This window comes from Geospiza fortis, unplaced genomic scaffold (genome assembly GCF_000277835.1).
Source record: "Geospiza fortis unplaced genomic scaffold, GeoFor_1.0 scaffold534, whole genome shotgun sequence".
NCBI classification, from domain to species: Eukaryota; Metazoa; Chordata; class Aves; order Passeriformes; family Thraupidae; genus Geospiza; species Geospiza fortis.
Window position 1 is genome coordinate 149,282 of NW_005054614.1, and position 16,119 is coordinate 165,400.

At 46.5% G+C, this 16,119-nt stretch overlaps 1 protein-coding gene across 1 annotated transcript in view; it reads left to right on the top strand.

The window, feature by feature from the left end:
* GAS7 (growth arrest specific 7) overlaps window positions 1–16,119 on the top strand; it is a 45,155-nt gene that overhangs the window by 18,753 nt on the left and 10,283 nt on the right. Inside the window, 3 exon segments of the mRNA XM_005430274.2 lie at window positions 7,523–7,612; window positions 10,023–10,138; window positions 14,029–14,103. Of these exon segments, the coding sequence (XP_005430331.1) occupies window positions 7,523–7,612; window positions 10,023–10,138; window positions 14,029–14,103 (281 nt within the window).

Here is a 16,119-nt window from a genome sequence, read left to right on the forward strand (position 1 = left end):
GCACCGGGTGCCGGGGCTGGGGGACCGCGGGGATTCCGTGCTGAACATCGGGCATAGGGGCTGGTGAACCGCGAGGGTTCCGTGATGGGCACTGGGCAGTGAGCTGGGAAACTGCGGGGATTCCGTGATGGGCACTGGGGCTGGGGAACCGTGGGGATTCCGGGCAATGGGGATGGGGAGCTGCGGGCATTCCATGCTGAGCACCGGACACCGAGGCTGGGGGACCGCGGGCCTTCCATGATGGGCACCCCGTGCCGGAGCATCCTGGTGTTCAATCGCCGCTAAACCCACGGAGGGTTTGGGATCTCTGCCCTGTGCTGGGGTTCAGGCGCGGTTTTCTGTGGAATAGTGGTGGTTCCAGGATGAGCAGGAGGAAATGCGGTGCCTTAAGAGGTGCCTGGCACTCTGACCAGGTGTCCTGAAAAAACTTCCTCATCTGATCATCTCCACAACAGTGTCTGTACTGGGAGAAGTACTAAAGAGTTAGAGGAAGACAGACAGAGCAGGATCTTTTTTTTCCCAATCTGTATTTGCGATGTCAAGGAGGTTTCTTTTGCCAGAGTGTCTAAGTAAAGATTTCTGGTGGAAAGTATAGGCAGAGGTTTTATATTTCAGTGTGAAGTTAATCTTACATTTACTTTTAGTCTTTATAATTAGGTATAACTGGCTCAATGATGAGACTTTTTACGAGAACATGTAGTGACAGGACAGGGAGCAGTATTTTAAAATTGAAAGAAAGAAGATTTGAGTTAGCTAGTAGGAAGAAATTCTTCCCTGTGAGGGTGGGGAGGCCCTGGTGCTGGCTGACCAGAGAAGCTGTGGCTGCCCCTGGATCCCTGGAAGTGTCCGAGGCTGGGTTGGAAGGGGCTTGGAGCAATTTGGGATAGTGGAAGGTGTCCCAACCCATGGCAGAGGGGTGAACAAGATGGGCTTTAATGTTCTTTCCAACCTAATCCATGCTATGATTCTGTGTTATGAATGGAAATGTTCTCAGTTGTATGATGTATCTCAGTTTACAGACATTAATAACTTCAGTGTGCTTGGTGACCTCATCTGGAACACAATTAGCACTTGTGGGCTCTTCAGTGCAGGACAGGTGATTAAAACCAGAAGGGAAATCAAAATAGATGAATGAAAGCGGCTAGTAACAAAAAGTTTTATTCAAATGGAAATCAGAAGAAATGAACAGATAAATTAATTTTCAGCAATAAAGGAGAGGCAATTCTTGCAGCTGCAAGTATTGGCAGGGTATCAAGTCCCTGAGAACAAAAGGAATAATTTAATATTATACATCCTTGTTAGTGCTACTATGAGGAGGAGATTGTTTCTGCATTGTCATGTGCAGCCTGCAGATTTATTCATTACTGGGCTGGGTTGCTGGTGACAGAGACCAGGGCTCAAAAGAAGCACATAGAAGTGCCTCTGACTGAGATGTGAGTCAGCCACTGCCATGCAGGTACAGTGTTCTGGGGCAGGAGGGGAAAATCTTCAGCAGTTTTTGAAAAAAAGCCACTTCAATCAGTGATTTTAGTTACAAAAATTGGTTGTTACCAATGTTAGTACTGGTAATTGGTACATTGAGAGCATGGTGTGCTTTGAAGCAAGTAGAAATGTGGATGTTCAGACATTTTTGTAGATGTCTGGGAGAATCAGCTCTTCCAGGGCTGCAGTGGCTGGGGCAGGAGACATGTCCCAGCCCTTGAAGCTGTCACACATGCAGCTCCTGCCTGCTCAGATTGGGGGCTTGAGGTAAATCATGGGTTGAACATCACGTCCAGAGGGACTAGGCATGGTCACACAGGGTGGGGTGCACTGGGCTGCATGAGCACAAGAGGAGGAGATTTTGTTTTCCTGCAATCCCTGCTGCTTACAGGGCTGAGGGCTCAGGCTGTTCTCTGAGGGTGGTTTTCCATATTTGCTGGCCCATGTGCCATCAGGTAACATCTGCAAAGCAAACTGGATGTTACATCGGGGTCACTGGGTGTGCGTTTCTCCTGCAGAAGCGCAAAGCTTTCAAGTAGGATGAATCAGATAAACAAAAGTAAGCTAATTTTAACAGCTGTTTGCTCCAAGCCATTGCCTCCATCAAGGCAGCGTTGTGAAAAATGAATCTCAGAAGGAGTGTAAACTGTAAAACAGTGTGTTTTTCACTGTCTCCTAGGAGGTTCTGTGTGCTCAGTGCCACTCAAGCTGACGCGGGGATGTTCTGCTCAGCAGAGCTGCAGGGCATGTCCTTAGCTTGCTGTCAGATGCTTCTCCTTGGTCTGTTGCTGTGCTCAGGCACAACCTCTTCTTGCAGAGGGGAACTCTGTGATCTACTTGGAGGCTTTTGGTCCAGGAAACCTCCCTTCAAACCGAAATCCTGTGGCACACAAGCTGCAGACATCAGGCGATGTCCAGCCAAGCTGTTGCTGCGTCATCGCCTTCAGCAGAGGAGTGGGAGAATCTTCCTCAGGATGCATCTGCCTCCTCTGCATCCAAGTGGCATTTAGCAGCACAGCTTCTGGAAACCCTGAAGGCAGGTGGAGCTGGAGTATTTCCCATCTGTGTGCAACCAACAAGAATAATCTGGTGTTTTCTCTTTGGTCAGTGGATGTTACTGACATGGTCTTCCATCTTTGGAAGAGAAACTCCAGCTGGGTATAGCAGAGGCTGTTATGAAACTGCAGGTGTGTGGTCTTTGCTGGTTTTACAATTAATTTCAAGGTGCACTTGCTGTTTTAAGGCTGGATGGTTTTGCTGGCTGATTCCTGAAGCCTCTGGTCTGTGGAAGCTGGAGATATTTGCAATAGGTGAGGGAGAGTTAAATGCAGAATGTACAGGGGGATTTCACCTGTAGGAGGAACAGAGCTGTGTCTTACTTGCAGGAGCAGGAAAGCTGCCTGATTATAAGGTATTTCTGAGTGTGGGTTTCTTTCTTAAAAATTCTCCAGTGCCTTGTTAGGGTAGTGCAGGACCTGGAAAATGCTGGTGTTTGGATTGATGTGCTGGCCACCTCAGTGAACAGTGCTGCAGAGGGAAGAGGGGCAGCCTGTGCACAGGAACTTGGGATTTCCTGCTCTCTGCTCTGTGTCTGGCAAGTGTGACACACGCAGGGCTGTGATGAGCACAGCATGAGGCTGCAGGTTCAGCACAGGTCCCCCCTCTGCCCTGGGGCTGACTGTGGTAGGTACTGTCACAAATCCCTGGTTGGGCAGGGGACTGAATAATCTCTGAACCTTTCTACGGATAGACCAAGTGAAGAGGGCTCCTCCACGCTTTCGGCAGAATCTTTCCTTTGAAATAGAAAGGAATCAATGGATTTGTTAACAGTGAGGACTTAAATTGTCTGTTCTTCCCTTCTGTGGTACCAAAGCTGCAGCATCACCCTACCAGAGCCAAAACCCGGGGCAAACTCATGGTGTTGAAGCTGCCCAGACACAGCCTAGGCATTTCTGGGCTTCCCTGTGTGGGGAGAGTTCAGGCTGCCCAAGCTCTTCTTCTCCAGCCTTTGCATTTGGCTTTTTTTGCCCAAATAGTTCCATTTGCCATATGAACTCAATGTTGGATGTTGTACTTTCTGAGTCTCAGCTGAAATTGTAAAGATAATGAAGTGAGGCAGTCTGGCACATCTCTTCTGTGTTCAATGTGCTGAGAATGTGTAGAAATCAAAAACATAATGTGCATTTTTAAGTTGAAGAGATAAGCAAAAATGTTGCCCTGCTTTAGTCACGTGAGTGTGGCACAGTAAGTTCTGCTCTCTGCTCATTTATTTATGTTGTGACTGATGTAATAAACATGTAGTTGATTATCTAAGCTTTGATCAAATTATTCTTGTTTTATTCTTGTTGCTTGGCAATGTCTCATTTACTGGTGAGTGACTTCAAAGCCTGTAGAGACTCTGAAATCCAGGAGATTAATGTGCACGTCCAGCCCAACAAAGTTTGTTGTTCCTGTGCAAATCCTGTGCATTCACCTGGCTCCCTGGGTCTGTTCCTCTTCTGTCACCCTTTTGTGTCTCAAACATAATTAAGAGTCACCTACAACATAAACAGCTCATTTTGTCATTATTGCCAGTGTACTCGTGGGAAATAGGAGCTGGAATATTCAGCTGTTAAGAGTATAATTGCATCTGCTCATGATCTGTACACAGGCAAAAGTATTTTAATCCATCGAGTTTGGCACACAGCTTGTCAAGAGAAATGCATTTGTGCTGCTTCTCTGATCCCCTCTGTGTGTGTGTCCTCCACCAAGCTTTGTTTGTCACTGTGTTTTTTCCTTCTCTGACTCTGATCCTTCTGTCCTCTTTAATCCAGCAGCTCCCAGACAGGTTTTCTGGTGCCACTCCTGGCCAGTGGCAGCTGGAAAGACAAGCTGCTGTCCCCTGGCAGGTTTGCTCAGCTCTTCCTTGGGGTTTTGCCCTGCTGCTGTCTTGTTATTAATTTTGCTTTGTTGCAAGCTGACAATTGCCATTATTTTGACAAAGAGGCTGCATAAGAACTTAATATCATGGTGAGGCTGATTATCACCTCAGCTGTCCCATTGGAGCTTGTGGGAATGCAATGCAGGTCATCACACCTTGTTTTCTCTTCATGCTCTGTGATTCCATCATTATCTGAGAGACCTGTTTTAATTTGTTTTGTTTCTTCCTGGCAATTACAGCTGTAATAGTCACCTTCTGCAAGCTTTTGTTAGGCCTTGCTGGCAAGTCAGCATTATTAAAATATCCACAGTGCCACAGGTGTGGATCTGGAGCTTGCTTGGAGCCTAGACAGCTCTCAGGGATGTGAGCACAGTGTGGTCTCTCAAAATTAGTGAGGGCAGTGCTCCTTTGCATGGAGGGAGTGTCACTGTCCATGGGGCTGATGGAGCTGTCAAACATCATCCCAGGTGCTTTGGCTGTCCTCACATCACTCAGCTCATCAGTGGCACCAAGCTGGTGAAGCAGAGTGGGGATTTTTTCAGCTCTTTTTGCTTTAGGAAGCAAGAAAAGGAGCATTTTGGAGGGAAGACTGGGAGGGGAGAATGCCACACTGTCACACCACTGCTCAGTGCCAGCCTGGTGTTCCCCTCCTGCTGGGAAATCCTGGGAGGTTTTAGAAATACTGGGAAATACCAATCCAAGAGCTGTTGTTTAAATTTAAGCAATTGGGGTAATGAAAGGAAAGAAAGATCACAGGATTACCTATGTAGTCATATGGAAATTTTTTAAACTCTAGAAATACTACTAAAATTTCCATGCCCCCTGCTGGGACTTAGTGTAAAAATTCTGTTTACCATAATATTTTTGTTTGTTTGTTTGTTTTTAAGATTGTAAAAGCTTCCACGTTTTTTATTTTTTTGGCACCAATTCCCTTTTAAAAGTGATACTGGACCCAAATGGCCTCATGACTCTTCCCAGACAATTCAGCATCATTTCCAGACAATTCAGTCTTAAGGGAAATGAAGAATATTTTGATTTATTCCTAAAACTTTGAGAAACTCTTGAATTAGCCCTGCTTTCATCACCTGCTGATGTGCACGCTCACTGTTCCACTTCCTGCTGCATTCCTGGAGTTCTGTGCACTGTCACCAGTCCAGCCCTGGCATTTCCAGTGACTCTGTGGTTATTGCTTCAGGACATGGAGACTCACTGTCACATCTCTAATCAGCAGCTTCCAACTGACACAGATTTAGTTTTTGTGGAGCAGGCATTGCCTTTAGCAGGGACTGGGAGTTTCCCATGCTGTTTCTCTTTGCAGATTTTTAAGCTGCAGGATACAAATCCCGTGCCCCTCACTGCAGATCACCTCCCTGTCCTGGTGTGCAGTGCCACAACACAATGATCCAACTCAAAATATTCTGTATTTCTGTGGTTCTGTGATGCCCAGACTTCTGTTAAAGGCTGCAGAACACACTTGGGACGTGCAGTTGGTTAGAGCATGGCCATCCTGCCCTGAACTGAGCTGGTGCATGACTCTTCTGCTGGGGAATCCAAGGGAACAGGGAGGGTGTTTGCAGTGCTGTCTGTGCTTGGGACCCTGTGGCCAGTGGAGGCCAGCTCTGAAAATTCTCAAAAATCTAGAAATACTACTAAAAATTCCATAGTTGGATGGAGGTGCCAGCTCTGGTTGGAAGTGCCAGCTCTGACTGGACATTGTGCCTCTGGCTGGAGATCCTGGCTCCTGGTTGGAGGTGCAGGCTCGCCAGTGCATGGCCACTGCCTGCAAAGCCCAATTTTGTGACCTCCAGGTCAGTTTGGAGCCTGCTGGGAGCTGCAAGGCAAGACACATGGTTTAGGATCTAGTTGAGGTGACAGCCAAAGACTGGTTGAGGGCGCTCAGCCTGCTTTGGGATGGGCTTGGCAAGCTCTGGCAGGGTGATTTGTGTGGAGCAAGCTCCTGCACTGTTACAGGGCAGCTGCTGAAGCTCCAGCCTGGGCAGAGGCAGCAGAACCAGTGTGGGTTTGTAGGAGCAGCTTGTATCAGCTGCAGGTTTTGTCTGCTGTGCTCTGGCGTGGTGGGTTTGTGCTGTGTCAGCAGCCACATCCTTTCTGATCCTCTCTGGATAGCCCAGAGGCAGATTCACTGCGTGCCTTTGGGTCTGCTGTGCAGCTGTGCTAACCCTACCCACAGATTTGTGTGGATTTCCTGTGAGTTAACTGATCCAAAACAAACCCCCACCCCCATGCAGATGCATCTGTGACATCCCAACCCCAATACCTCTTGATCCCTTGATGAATCAAGTGCTCTTAGTGTCCCCATGAGCCTGAGAGGGGCTGATTTTAGGGAACCTGCCTAGCAGGGGTTTGGGGTGAGCATTACAAACTGGCAGTGAGCTCTGACTGGTGCTGGTGTTTGCTCAGCTGTGTCCAGGGTTGTTCTGCAGCTTGTTCTGCAGTAGCTGTGGTGCTCATTGCCTTCACTGTGCTGTTAGCAGGCTGCAGTGTTCCACTGGGATGGCTTAATGAGTGCTTGGATTTTTTGATGCTGTTGTTTAATGAGCGTGTGATGAGTCCTGTCTGACAGATCTGAAGGTTCACTGACTCCAGAGAGCCCCTGCTCCTTTCTGCACAGAGCATCACTTCCATTTGAAAAGGTCTTAGACATAGATTGAAGGGCTGTGCACTGATAAAATAATTCCTTTTTTTTTTGGCATCCTGTAGGGGATGGCATAGCCAAGGGTGTTTTGCACTGACAGTGCTCTCTGGTGCTCACTGTGTTTCTGTGCTCAGGGTGGTTCACATCAGGTTTTTTAGCACAGTTTTCAGGGATCTGGGAGAACTCCCTGCGTGGTGCTTTCCAAATCCAGCAGGTTTTCCTCATGTGCAATGGGTAGTTGATTTCCCTCTGAGCCAACACTCCTGCCTGCAGAGAGTAGCATTCTGGGAATACTTAGCTGCTGTTTCCATGCAACAAGCAGTTTTTCTGGCATGCCTTCACTGCGGATTTTCTGATGGATATAACTTTTTATTTACGTATTTCTCATTAACAGCTAAATTTCATTACTGTCTAACTCTCCTTTTCTTTTTTTTTGTTTTTGGTTTGTTTTTCTTTTTAAACAGATCAACTGTGTGACTTTCCCCCACCCTGACGTAATGCCAGAGCAGCAGTTGCTGAAACCTTCAGAGTGGAGCTACTGTGATTATTTCTGGGTAAGTGGGCAGCCAGCCACATGCCACATGCAGCTCCAGAGCTTCCAAGAAAGTGGAATAAACAGCTTGATTTGTGGTACAAGGTAAAGGAGAATTTGGGCTGAGATACAGTGTGTTCAGGGAGTACCACAGAAACATCTGAGATGTGGCTGATCCATCAGAGAAAGAAAGGCAAGGGCAGTTCTCAGGAGATGGATTTGCTCAGGAAATAGGGAGGATGTAGGAGAAGCCACATATTTCAAAATACCACAGGCAAAAGGGCAGTGCAGGAGGAAAGGAATAGAATCACACAATCCCAGACTGGCTTGGGTTGGAAGGGATCTTAAAGCCCGCCCTGTCCCATGGGCAGGAACACCTCCCACTGTCCCAGGCTGCTCCAAGCTCCATCCAGCCTGGCCTTGCACACTTCCAGCGATCCAGGGGCAGCCACAGCTTCTCTGGGGCCTCCCCACCCTCACAGGGAACAATTCCTTCCCAATCTCCCATCCATGCCTGCCCTCTGGCAGTGGGAGCCATTCGCTGTGCCCTGTCCCTCCATGCCTTGTCCCCAGTCCCTGCCCAGCTCTCCTGGAGCCCCTTCAGGCACTGGAAGGGGCTCTGAGCTCTCCAGGCTGAGCAGCCCCAGTTTCTCAGCCTGTCTCCAGAGCAGATGTGTTCCAGCTCAGTGGCCTCCTCTGGACTCACCCACCAGACCCACAGGCTCATGGATAGCAAAGTGGCTGGCAGGGAATGTGATTGCAGTGTTCCCAGAGCCTGAGAGCCAGGGATGCACAAGGAAGCAGGGGGTGCCCCTTCTAAAGCAAGTTAAAAACTCTTTGTTAAATTGTACAGCTCCCTCCACAGGGTATTCCAGAGGTCAGATAATGAATGCATGCTTTGTAGGGTGAGGTTTGTGAAGGACAGGCCAATTTACAGCTTGAGCAGTTGTAATGCAGCCTGGAGCATGCAGAGTCTTCCATGGCTGGTTCTGTGTGTGCCCCCTTGTGCTCAGGTCTGTGCTCAGGCTCCTGAGTCACATGAAAATGATGCTGTAGTCCTTGGAGTGTGGAGCTGATAGAAAATGATAGAAAATGGTCTTCCAGTGGAAAACTTCCCTTCCACCTAAATATTTTTCTGGGCAGTGAGAGGAAAACCACAATGGAATGAACAAATACTACAAATGGAATCAGCAATGAAGCTTTTAGGAATCTCATGTGTGTTTTTAGTTACTGGTTATTGAAGTGTTTCCCTTTGAAAAAAGAGTGTCAGTGTTGGAGGCCCAGCAGAATGTCCCCTTAGTGCTGATGGCAGGGCATTGCTAAAATACACTGAAAAAAAATACACGTATTTGAAAATGGTCATGTTACCACAAAATTTCTTCAGTTCCTTCCAGTCTTCTGATCCCAGTGGGCCCTAAATCATGAATGGTGTACAGACAGATTTTTATGCATGTGTCTCACAGAAGTTCCTGCCCTGTTTGGTCCTCTGTGTTCAGGCTCAGCCAGTGCTTGGTTCCCTGGCTTGGTCACATCTTGATTTCAGTGAAACTCTACTTAAAGCTCCTTCCTTCTTGCAGACTTTTATCCTCCCATAACTCTGCTTGCAGGAATTTCCTCTTTGGCCTTGTCATGCTCTGCCTACAGCTCCTTCTCCTTCCTCCATCATGTCCACTTCTCCCCCTGTCCCAGCCTGCTGGCGTCTGGCAGGGCATCCTGCCAGTCTCCTGCTTTGGTTAATCTGGCATTTCCCTCTGGCTGCTTGTGCAGCACGTGGGGGATCAGAGCCAAACCTGCAGCACTGAGGGAGATGTTCTCTGAGAGTTTGGGTGTTGGAAGAGGGTAAGAAATGAAATAGGGAAGCAGAGAGAAAAATGTGTTGGTTCTTGAAGCCTGGGGAGCAAGGGGCAGTGTGAGAAACAGGCAGTGAGGGATGGGATGTGTGGTGACAATCTGTGGGATGAGTGTGCCTTGTTTTACAGCAGATTTGTGCAGACTGGCTCCGTTTTCCTTAGTACAAATCACAGGTGAGCTTGGCAGGCTGCTAAGGTGTTTCAGGGCTGGAAGGAGCAGCCCTGTCCTCCCCTCTGCCCCAGGAGTGTTCCCTTGTTCCGGGGCTCCTGCTTTGGGCAGGCTGAGCCCTTGGGGCTGACCTTACCCAGCTGTGAAGGGTGCTGGGCAGAAATGACAGCAGGGCTGCTGCTTTGGCCCCACAGCATCCTTTGCTGGCTGAAGATAATTGTAAAGCTTCTCTTTTTAAATAAAAAAAAAAAAAAGGAGCAGGAGAGTGTTGGGCAATTTCTTTGAGAGGGTCTGAGGTGCTGGAGCCACAGCTGCTCTCAGGGAAGGGTTCCTCAGGCACCACTGCTGGGAGCCACATCTCTGTGGGTTTGGCCTGCAAAGCTTTTTGTTGAACTTCCTTTTATTTCTTTCAGGCAGATAAGAAGGACTCCCAAGGGAACAACACAGTGTCGGGATTTGAAATTCTTCTTCAGAAGCAGCTTAAAGGGAAACAAATGCAGAAAGAAATGGCAGAGTTTGTTCGAGAAAGGTAATTAGCCCTTGGCTATCAAATTAAATATTTATTGCAATTGTTCTTTCCCCAATTTCGATATTCCTTAAATATGTTAAAGCTTAAACTGCATAAAGGGTTTGCTACAAGTTCTTAATGAAGATTTAATATTTCTTTAGTGTTCATCCATACTTTCCAGGTTTCTCCAGCTCTCACTTGTCTGAGCTGTATTGCACAAAGGCTGCCTGTTCAGAGGGAGCCAAGAAGGTTTTAAGCTGCAAATTCAAGGAAAAAGCATAAACAGGAGAGAAGCAGAGTGGAGGTGATATTTAGAAGGGAAATATTTTGTCTGAAAAGTACAGAAGCAATTTGTTCACATGGCAGCATAGGCACAGTTTCCTAGAGGAAGATTTAAAAAGACATCACTTTGAGCTTTGGTAATAGAACCAAAGGATGGTTTGGGATGGCAGGGACATTAATCATCTCATTCCAGCCTCTTGCCATCTGTAAGTGCAGGGACACCTCCCACTGTCCCAGGCTGCTCCAGCCCCAATGTCCAGCCCGGCCTTGGGCACTGCCAGGGATCCAGGAGCAGCCACAGCTGCTCTGGGCGCCCTGTGCCAGGGCCTGCCCACCCTGCCAGGGAACAATTCCTAATTCCCAACATCCCATCCAGCCCTGCCCTGGGTCATTCCGAAGCCATTCCCTGTGTCCTGTCCCTCCATCTCTTGTCCCCAGTCCCTCTCCAGCTCTCCTGAGCTCCTTTAAGCACTGTCAGAAGCTCTGAGCTCTCCCCAGAGCCTTCTCCTCTCAGGGTGCAGTTCAGTTGGGCAGAACTTGCAGACAGTTGCTTAATTTATAATTTGTTTTGTTTCACCCTTTTTTTCATGCTAGGGATGTGGCAGCAGTGGGAAAATGCAAAGTGTCACAGGGAATAATGATGAGCAAATACATTCTCATGAGGTTTCTGTAGCCTTTGACATCAGATAATCCAAGAGGCAGCTACAGTGTGACCAGAGGTAGAAGAAAGAACCACCTGGAACCTTAAAAATGCAGTTGAGAAATAGGAATGCTAAGGGAGAGGATGGGAAGGCAAGCAGAATTATGATAGCAAGGGAAAAGAGGGGGAAGCTGCTTCAAAGGAAGTAATATATAATGAAATTTGACAGAAATAAAAGCAGGAGGCATTCAAGAGGAAAGGAAAGTTGGTGTGAAATTAGAGAGCAGCTCTGACACTGGGGAGGCGTGGCTGTCCTCAGCAGAGGAAGAGGGAGGCATGCTGGAGAGGAAGGAAAAGACCCACTGTGTGCTGGAAACGAAAAAAGGTTGGGAATTGAGTGTGAAGAGAGTGTGGATGGGAGTTACAGAAAGATTATTACATTTTTCATCTGTTTGTAACAAAGGATCAGGAGTGTTCTGTGTGGAGAAGGGGGAGGATGGTGTTAAACTGGAGGGAAATCCATGGAAACAACTCAGACCATCACGGGAACCTCAGCTAAGAGGGCTGAAATACTCATAAGGTTTTCCTGATGACCATCAGGTGCCTTAGGGAGCACAAGACCACATTTAACTGGGAATTTTTGTGTCCAGAAAAATTCTCTTTGTACAGTCAGCCTGCTGGAGGTGAGTTCAGGCAGCTATTAAAACCAGCCCTTCAATAGGAAGCTGCTATAAAACATGATAAGCTGATTTCTTCCTCAAATACCCAACAAGAGGGAAGCTGGCTGCAATTTAGTTTATCAGGTAGTTGATTTTACAGGAGCTTCTTGTATATATGATCTCAGACTGAGCAATTACATGTTCATTCAGTTCTTGTTGGCAGAGGTGGGGTTATAAAAGTCAAATAAAGTCCCAGACTTTGACTTTTAGGAAGACAGACCTCAAGAAAGGAAGGAAGGTTATTAATAAATATACCGAACTGAAAAATCCAGGGTGTTGGTGTGAAAGAAGGTATTACTTTAAATCAAAAGTGAAAATAATGTCTAGAATTTGCATTCAGGAAAGGCTCCAAAACACCAGAAAATCTACAGACTGCCCTGAGAAGCACCAGGTATAAGGAATAGTGTTTCCATTAGCAAATTGTTTCCATTATTCACTTTTTAATTAAGCAGTGCTATGTTTCGAAAATGTAAGTTAAAAAGCAGATTATTTAGCTTCAGCCATGCTCACCAGATCCATATATGCACCTTTCACTGTTTGTCTGAGTAATTTATGGAAGATTTCTGCAGTTTTTGCACTACAGGAAAAATAATTATGCTTCTGTTGTCTGATAATTTCATTGTTCCTTCCTAATGTGGAGGAACAGTGTAAAAAGACTCAGGCAGAATCTTCCCTCAGTGGGAATCATGGAGCTGTCTGTCAGATCTCCTCTACCACCTTTTCTCCCTGTTCCCCCTGTTGTCTTAATCTATTTAGTTTCTTCTTGCATGGCAGTCACATCAGATCATCTTTGCCTCCTTTTGAAGCTCTCTAGTTTTTCTTCGTCCACCATAATATGTCATGACTGAAATTATTTGAGTGTGGGCACCAAAAGTACTTCTTTTTATCTCAAATGTGCCCCACAAAAGGGCACTTGCTCAACCAGCTCCTGCAAAGGGGCCTGCCAGGAATACCCCACCTTCTGAGGCTGTGTGGATGGACAAATAAAGACACTTCAGAGCAGGTTTTGTGCATAGCTGGCACAGAATCAGTTTTTCTAACTAGGGGCCACACAGCTCTCTCAGAAATGTTCTGTTGAGCAAGCTGGGTTGAAAACCAGTGAACAGACAAGTGTTTGCTGTGCCTGGGAGCATGTGCACCTTGCAGTTGTTTCACTGGCAGCAGAAGATGGTTTCAGGCAGGATTTCCATCACCTCTGCACCAGCAGTGGCTCATTCCTCCCTGCTGGGCTGTGTGGCAACCCCTTTCTGTCACAGACACGTTTTATGAAAAATCCTTTCCTTCAGGATTTTTTCTCCTGAGAAGCTGAGAGGCCTCAGGAACAAAATGTAAACATTTATTATCTGCTGCTGTGGAATGCAACAGGTGCATCTGTGATTGGTCTCATGTGGTTGTTTCTAATTAATGGCCAATCACAGTCCAGCTGGCTCAGACTCTGTCAGACACAGACGCTTTTGTTATCATTCCATTCTTTTTCTATTCTTAGCTAGCCTTCTGATGAAATCCTTTCTTCTATTCTTTTAGTGTAATTTTAATGTAATATATATCATAAAATAATAAATCAGCCTTCTGAAACATGGAGTCAGATCCTCGTCTCTTCCCTCACCCTCAGACCCCTGTGAACACCATCACACCTTTCCTCCTCTGCTCCCTTGCCCCTGGCAAGCTCAGCTCCTGTTCCTGGTGCCTCCAGGTGGGTGAAGACCAGGACAGGGCAGGGAGTGAGAGAAGGGGCTGCGCCAGCCATGTGCTGGTGCCAGAAGCTGCTGCCACATCTCTGCCACGATTGTCACCCATCACAGGGAGCAGGAAGCATTTGGTGTCCTCGAGAAAGGTGCACTTCAGCCCCTCCAAATCTCAGCTGGGTTTTTCCTGGGTGGCTGCACTCCTTCATTTTTGCCTCAAGGATGTGCAGCCTCACATTTCACAGCAGACTGAAGCACGTGCTCCTGGTTTTGCAGACAGCAGAAACACAGCAGAAACACTCTGTCCTTGTTACTTGCTCTCCAGAACTGGAGCTTCTTCAGCTAATTTTGTCTCACATGCCGTCCTGCATACAGCCCTGCTCTTGCCTCTGCATTTTTAGCATATGGGGGGAGAAGACTGCTCATCAAACTGGTGCTGCCAAGCCCTGGAGACTGAAAGGAAAATTCCTGTGGCAAAATCTGTTAAAATGCAGAGAATTTCTTCAAATTATGTGTGTGGGTTTCTGCCTTAAAGCTTACTTACTGCTGTCTTTTTATTTTCTCTCTGTGTGTATGTGAGTGTAGGATAAAGATTGAGGAGGAATATGCTAAGAACCTGTCCAAACTGTCTCAGAATTCCTTGGCTGCTCAGGAAGAAGGGTAAGTGTGTCTCTGTGACTTTCACAGAAGACGAATTTTAATATAAAAGGCATTTCTCCCACGCAGGTACAAGTAATTTTCCCCAGCTCGTTCCCTCTGAGTAGAGGTTTATTTAGATTAGCGCCCTGGGCATGTTAGGGAAGATGGAATTGCTTCAGAGTTGTTTGTTTGGGGTTTTTTTAGGTTGTTAGTGAGAAGTTTTTTAGGAATATATGTATAAAATGTTGCATTTCCAGTCAGGTTTATATGCTGTCCTTGTAGGCAGGACTGGTTCCTTCCAGGATTAGCATGTGTGTGTACTAAAGTACTTTGAAAATGGAAGAATATATACATATATAAAAATATATATATATATATATATACTACTGAGAGTAGCTGTGTAAGGTCAATGCTGGTACAATCAGAGCAGCACAGACAAGAGGGAGGACAAAGAAGTCTCTTCTCATCAGGGTTCTGGCACTTCAAGAAAAGCACCAGACTGCTGCTTATTTCCAACATTTTCACACTTGGGAAGTTATTAGGAAGACATTAGGCAGTGCAGTTCAGCCTGAATTGTAGTTCTTCAGTAACAATGCCAAGGCACCACTCCTAAAGGATCAGAACTTGGTGGCTCTGCCTGTTTCACCACAAACCCTCTGAGTGCTGAAGTCCAAAGCTGGAAATGACTGTCCTCACCTTTGCACAGTGTGTTTCTGCCAGCACTGAAGCTGCATGAGCTGTTTTGCTCAGCTTCCAGGAGGCAAGGACAGAAATTGCAGGAGGATAACTGGGCTGTTACTGCCCTGAGCCCCTACAGTGGCAGTGGTTTCTGTCCTCCTTTCTCCTTAGGGCTGGATGCTCAGCTGATCTAGCAAAGCTAAACCCACTTCCTCTCACATCTTCCTTCCACTTTCTCCTACCCCCAATGGGAAAAGGAGGGAATGACTGAAAAAATGAAAGGGAAGGGAACAAAGTAGGTGAAAAGAGAGGGAATGAGCACTCAAGGCTAAGAAAAGTTGAAGTAGGGAACTGGAAGGAGCGTGGTGCAGAGTGCATGGAGCTGAGAGCAGGGTCCCGTGGTGCTCTCCCTGCATCAGATAACAGGGGTAGTGGCAGTGGGAGAGGACCTCAGGGAAGGAGGAATATTGGGAGCACTTCTGTAGGTGTATCTAAGTTGTTTAGCTGATAAACACCAAATTTGAGGACTCAAGGCCTTGCAGCAGCATCAGAGGTGACAGATCATTAGTTTGAGATTGCGGGTGACAGGTGATTTTTCAGGCTATCAGGAGCAGTCAAATCTCATTATCCTTGGAAAGGGGATAGGAAAGAGAAGGAGCCAGAAATTGTAGATCGCTCAGCTTTATTTAACCTGTGCAAAGTGGTGGAGTAAACCGTCAAACTTCCACTTAGGGGAAAAATTAGATGCAATTGTTGTATATGCATAGAGAGCCATGCCAAGCCAACCTAAATTCCTTCAGTGATGGAGTAAAAGAGTAGGTCAAGCCTCACAGCTCTTAATTTAGTATTGCTTTTTGTGATGGGAGATTCTCGTAGGCAGACAAGAGAAATGGTGGCCTAAATAAAGCTTAATGTGCAACAAACTAGGTAGGAAAAACCCACTGCTTACAGAAACTAAACTGCAGAAAGTTGCTGAGGAATGAGATCCCAAAGGGTTTGTCCTAAGTCCAGGGGGTTTTAAAATGTTTTTGTAATGAACGACTATGATAGAGGAAATGATGGATTTACTGTATCCAGAGATGTGACAAAGCTAGGGGGTTCGGTATGTGTAACTTGAGGAAAAGGTTGCAATTCAGAATTCTTGTGTTAAAATTGAGAAATTAACTGAAAAAAAAAAAAGATGCATTTTAATGAGGACAAAGCAGCGGGTTTTATACTTTCACAGGATGTGAAAGATACAGTTACATAACACTTTGTGGGAGAAGGATCTGGCTATAGTGAATCACAAGCTTATTCATCAACAACTTCATGCTGTTGTCTAAAAAGGCAATCACATTGAAATATGTAGAAAAAAGAGTG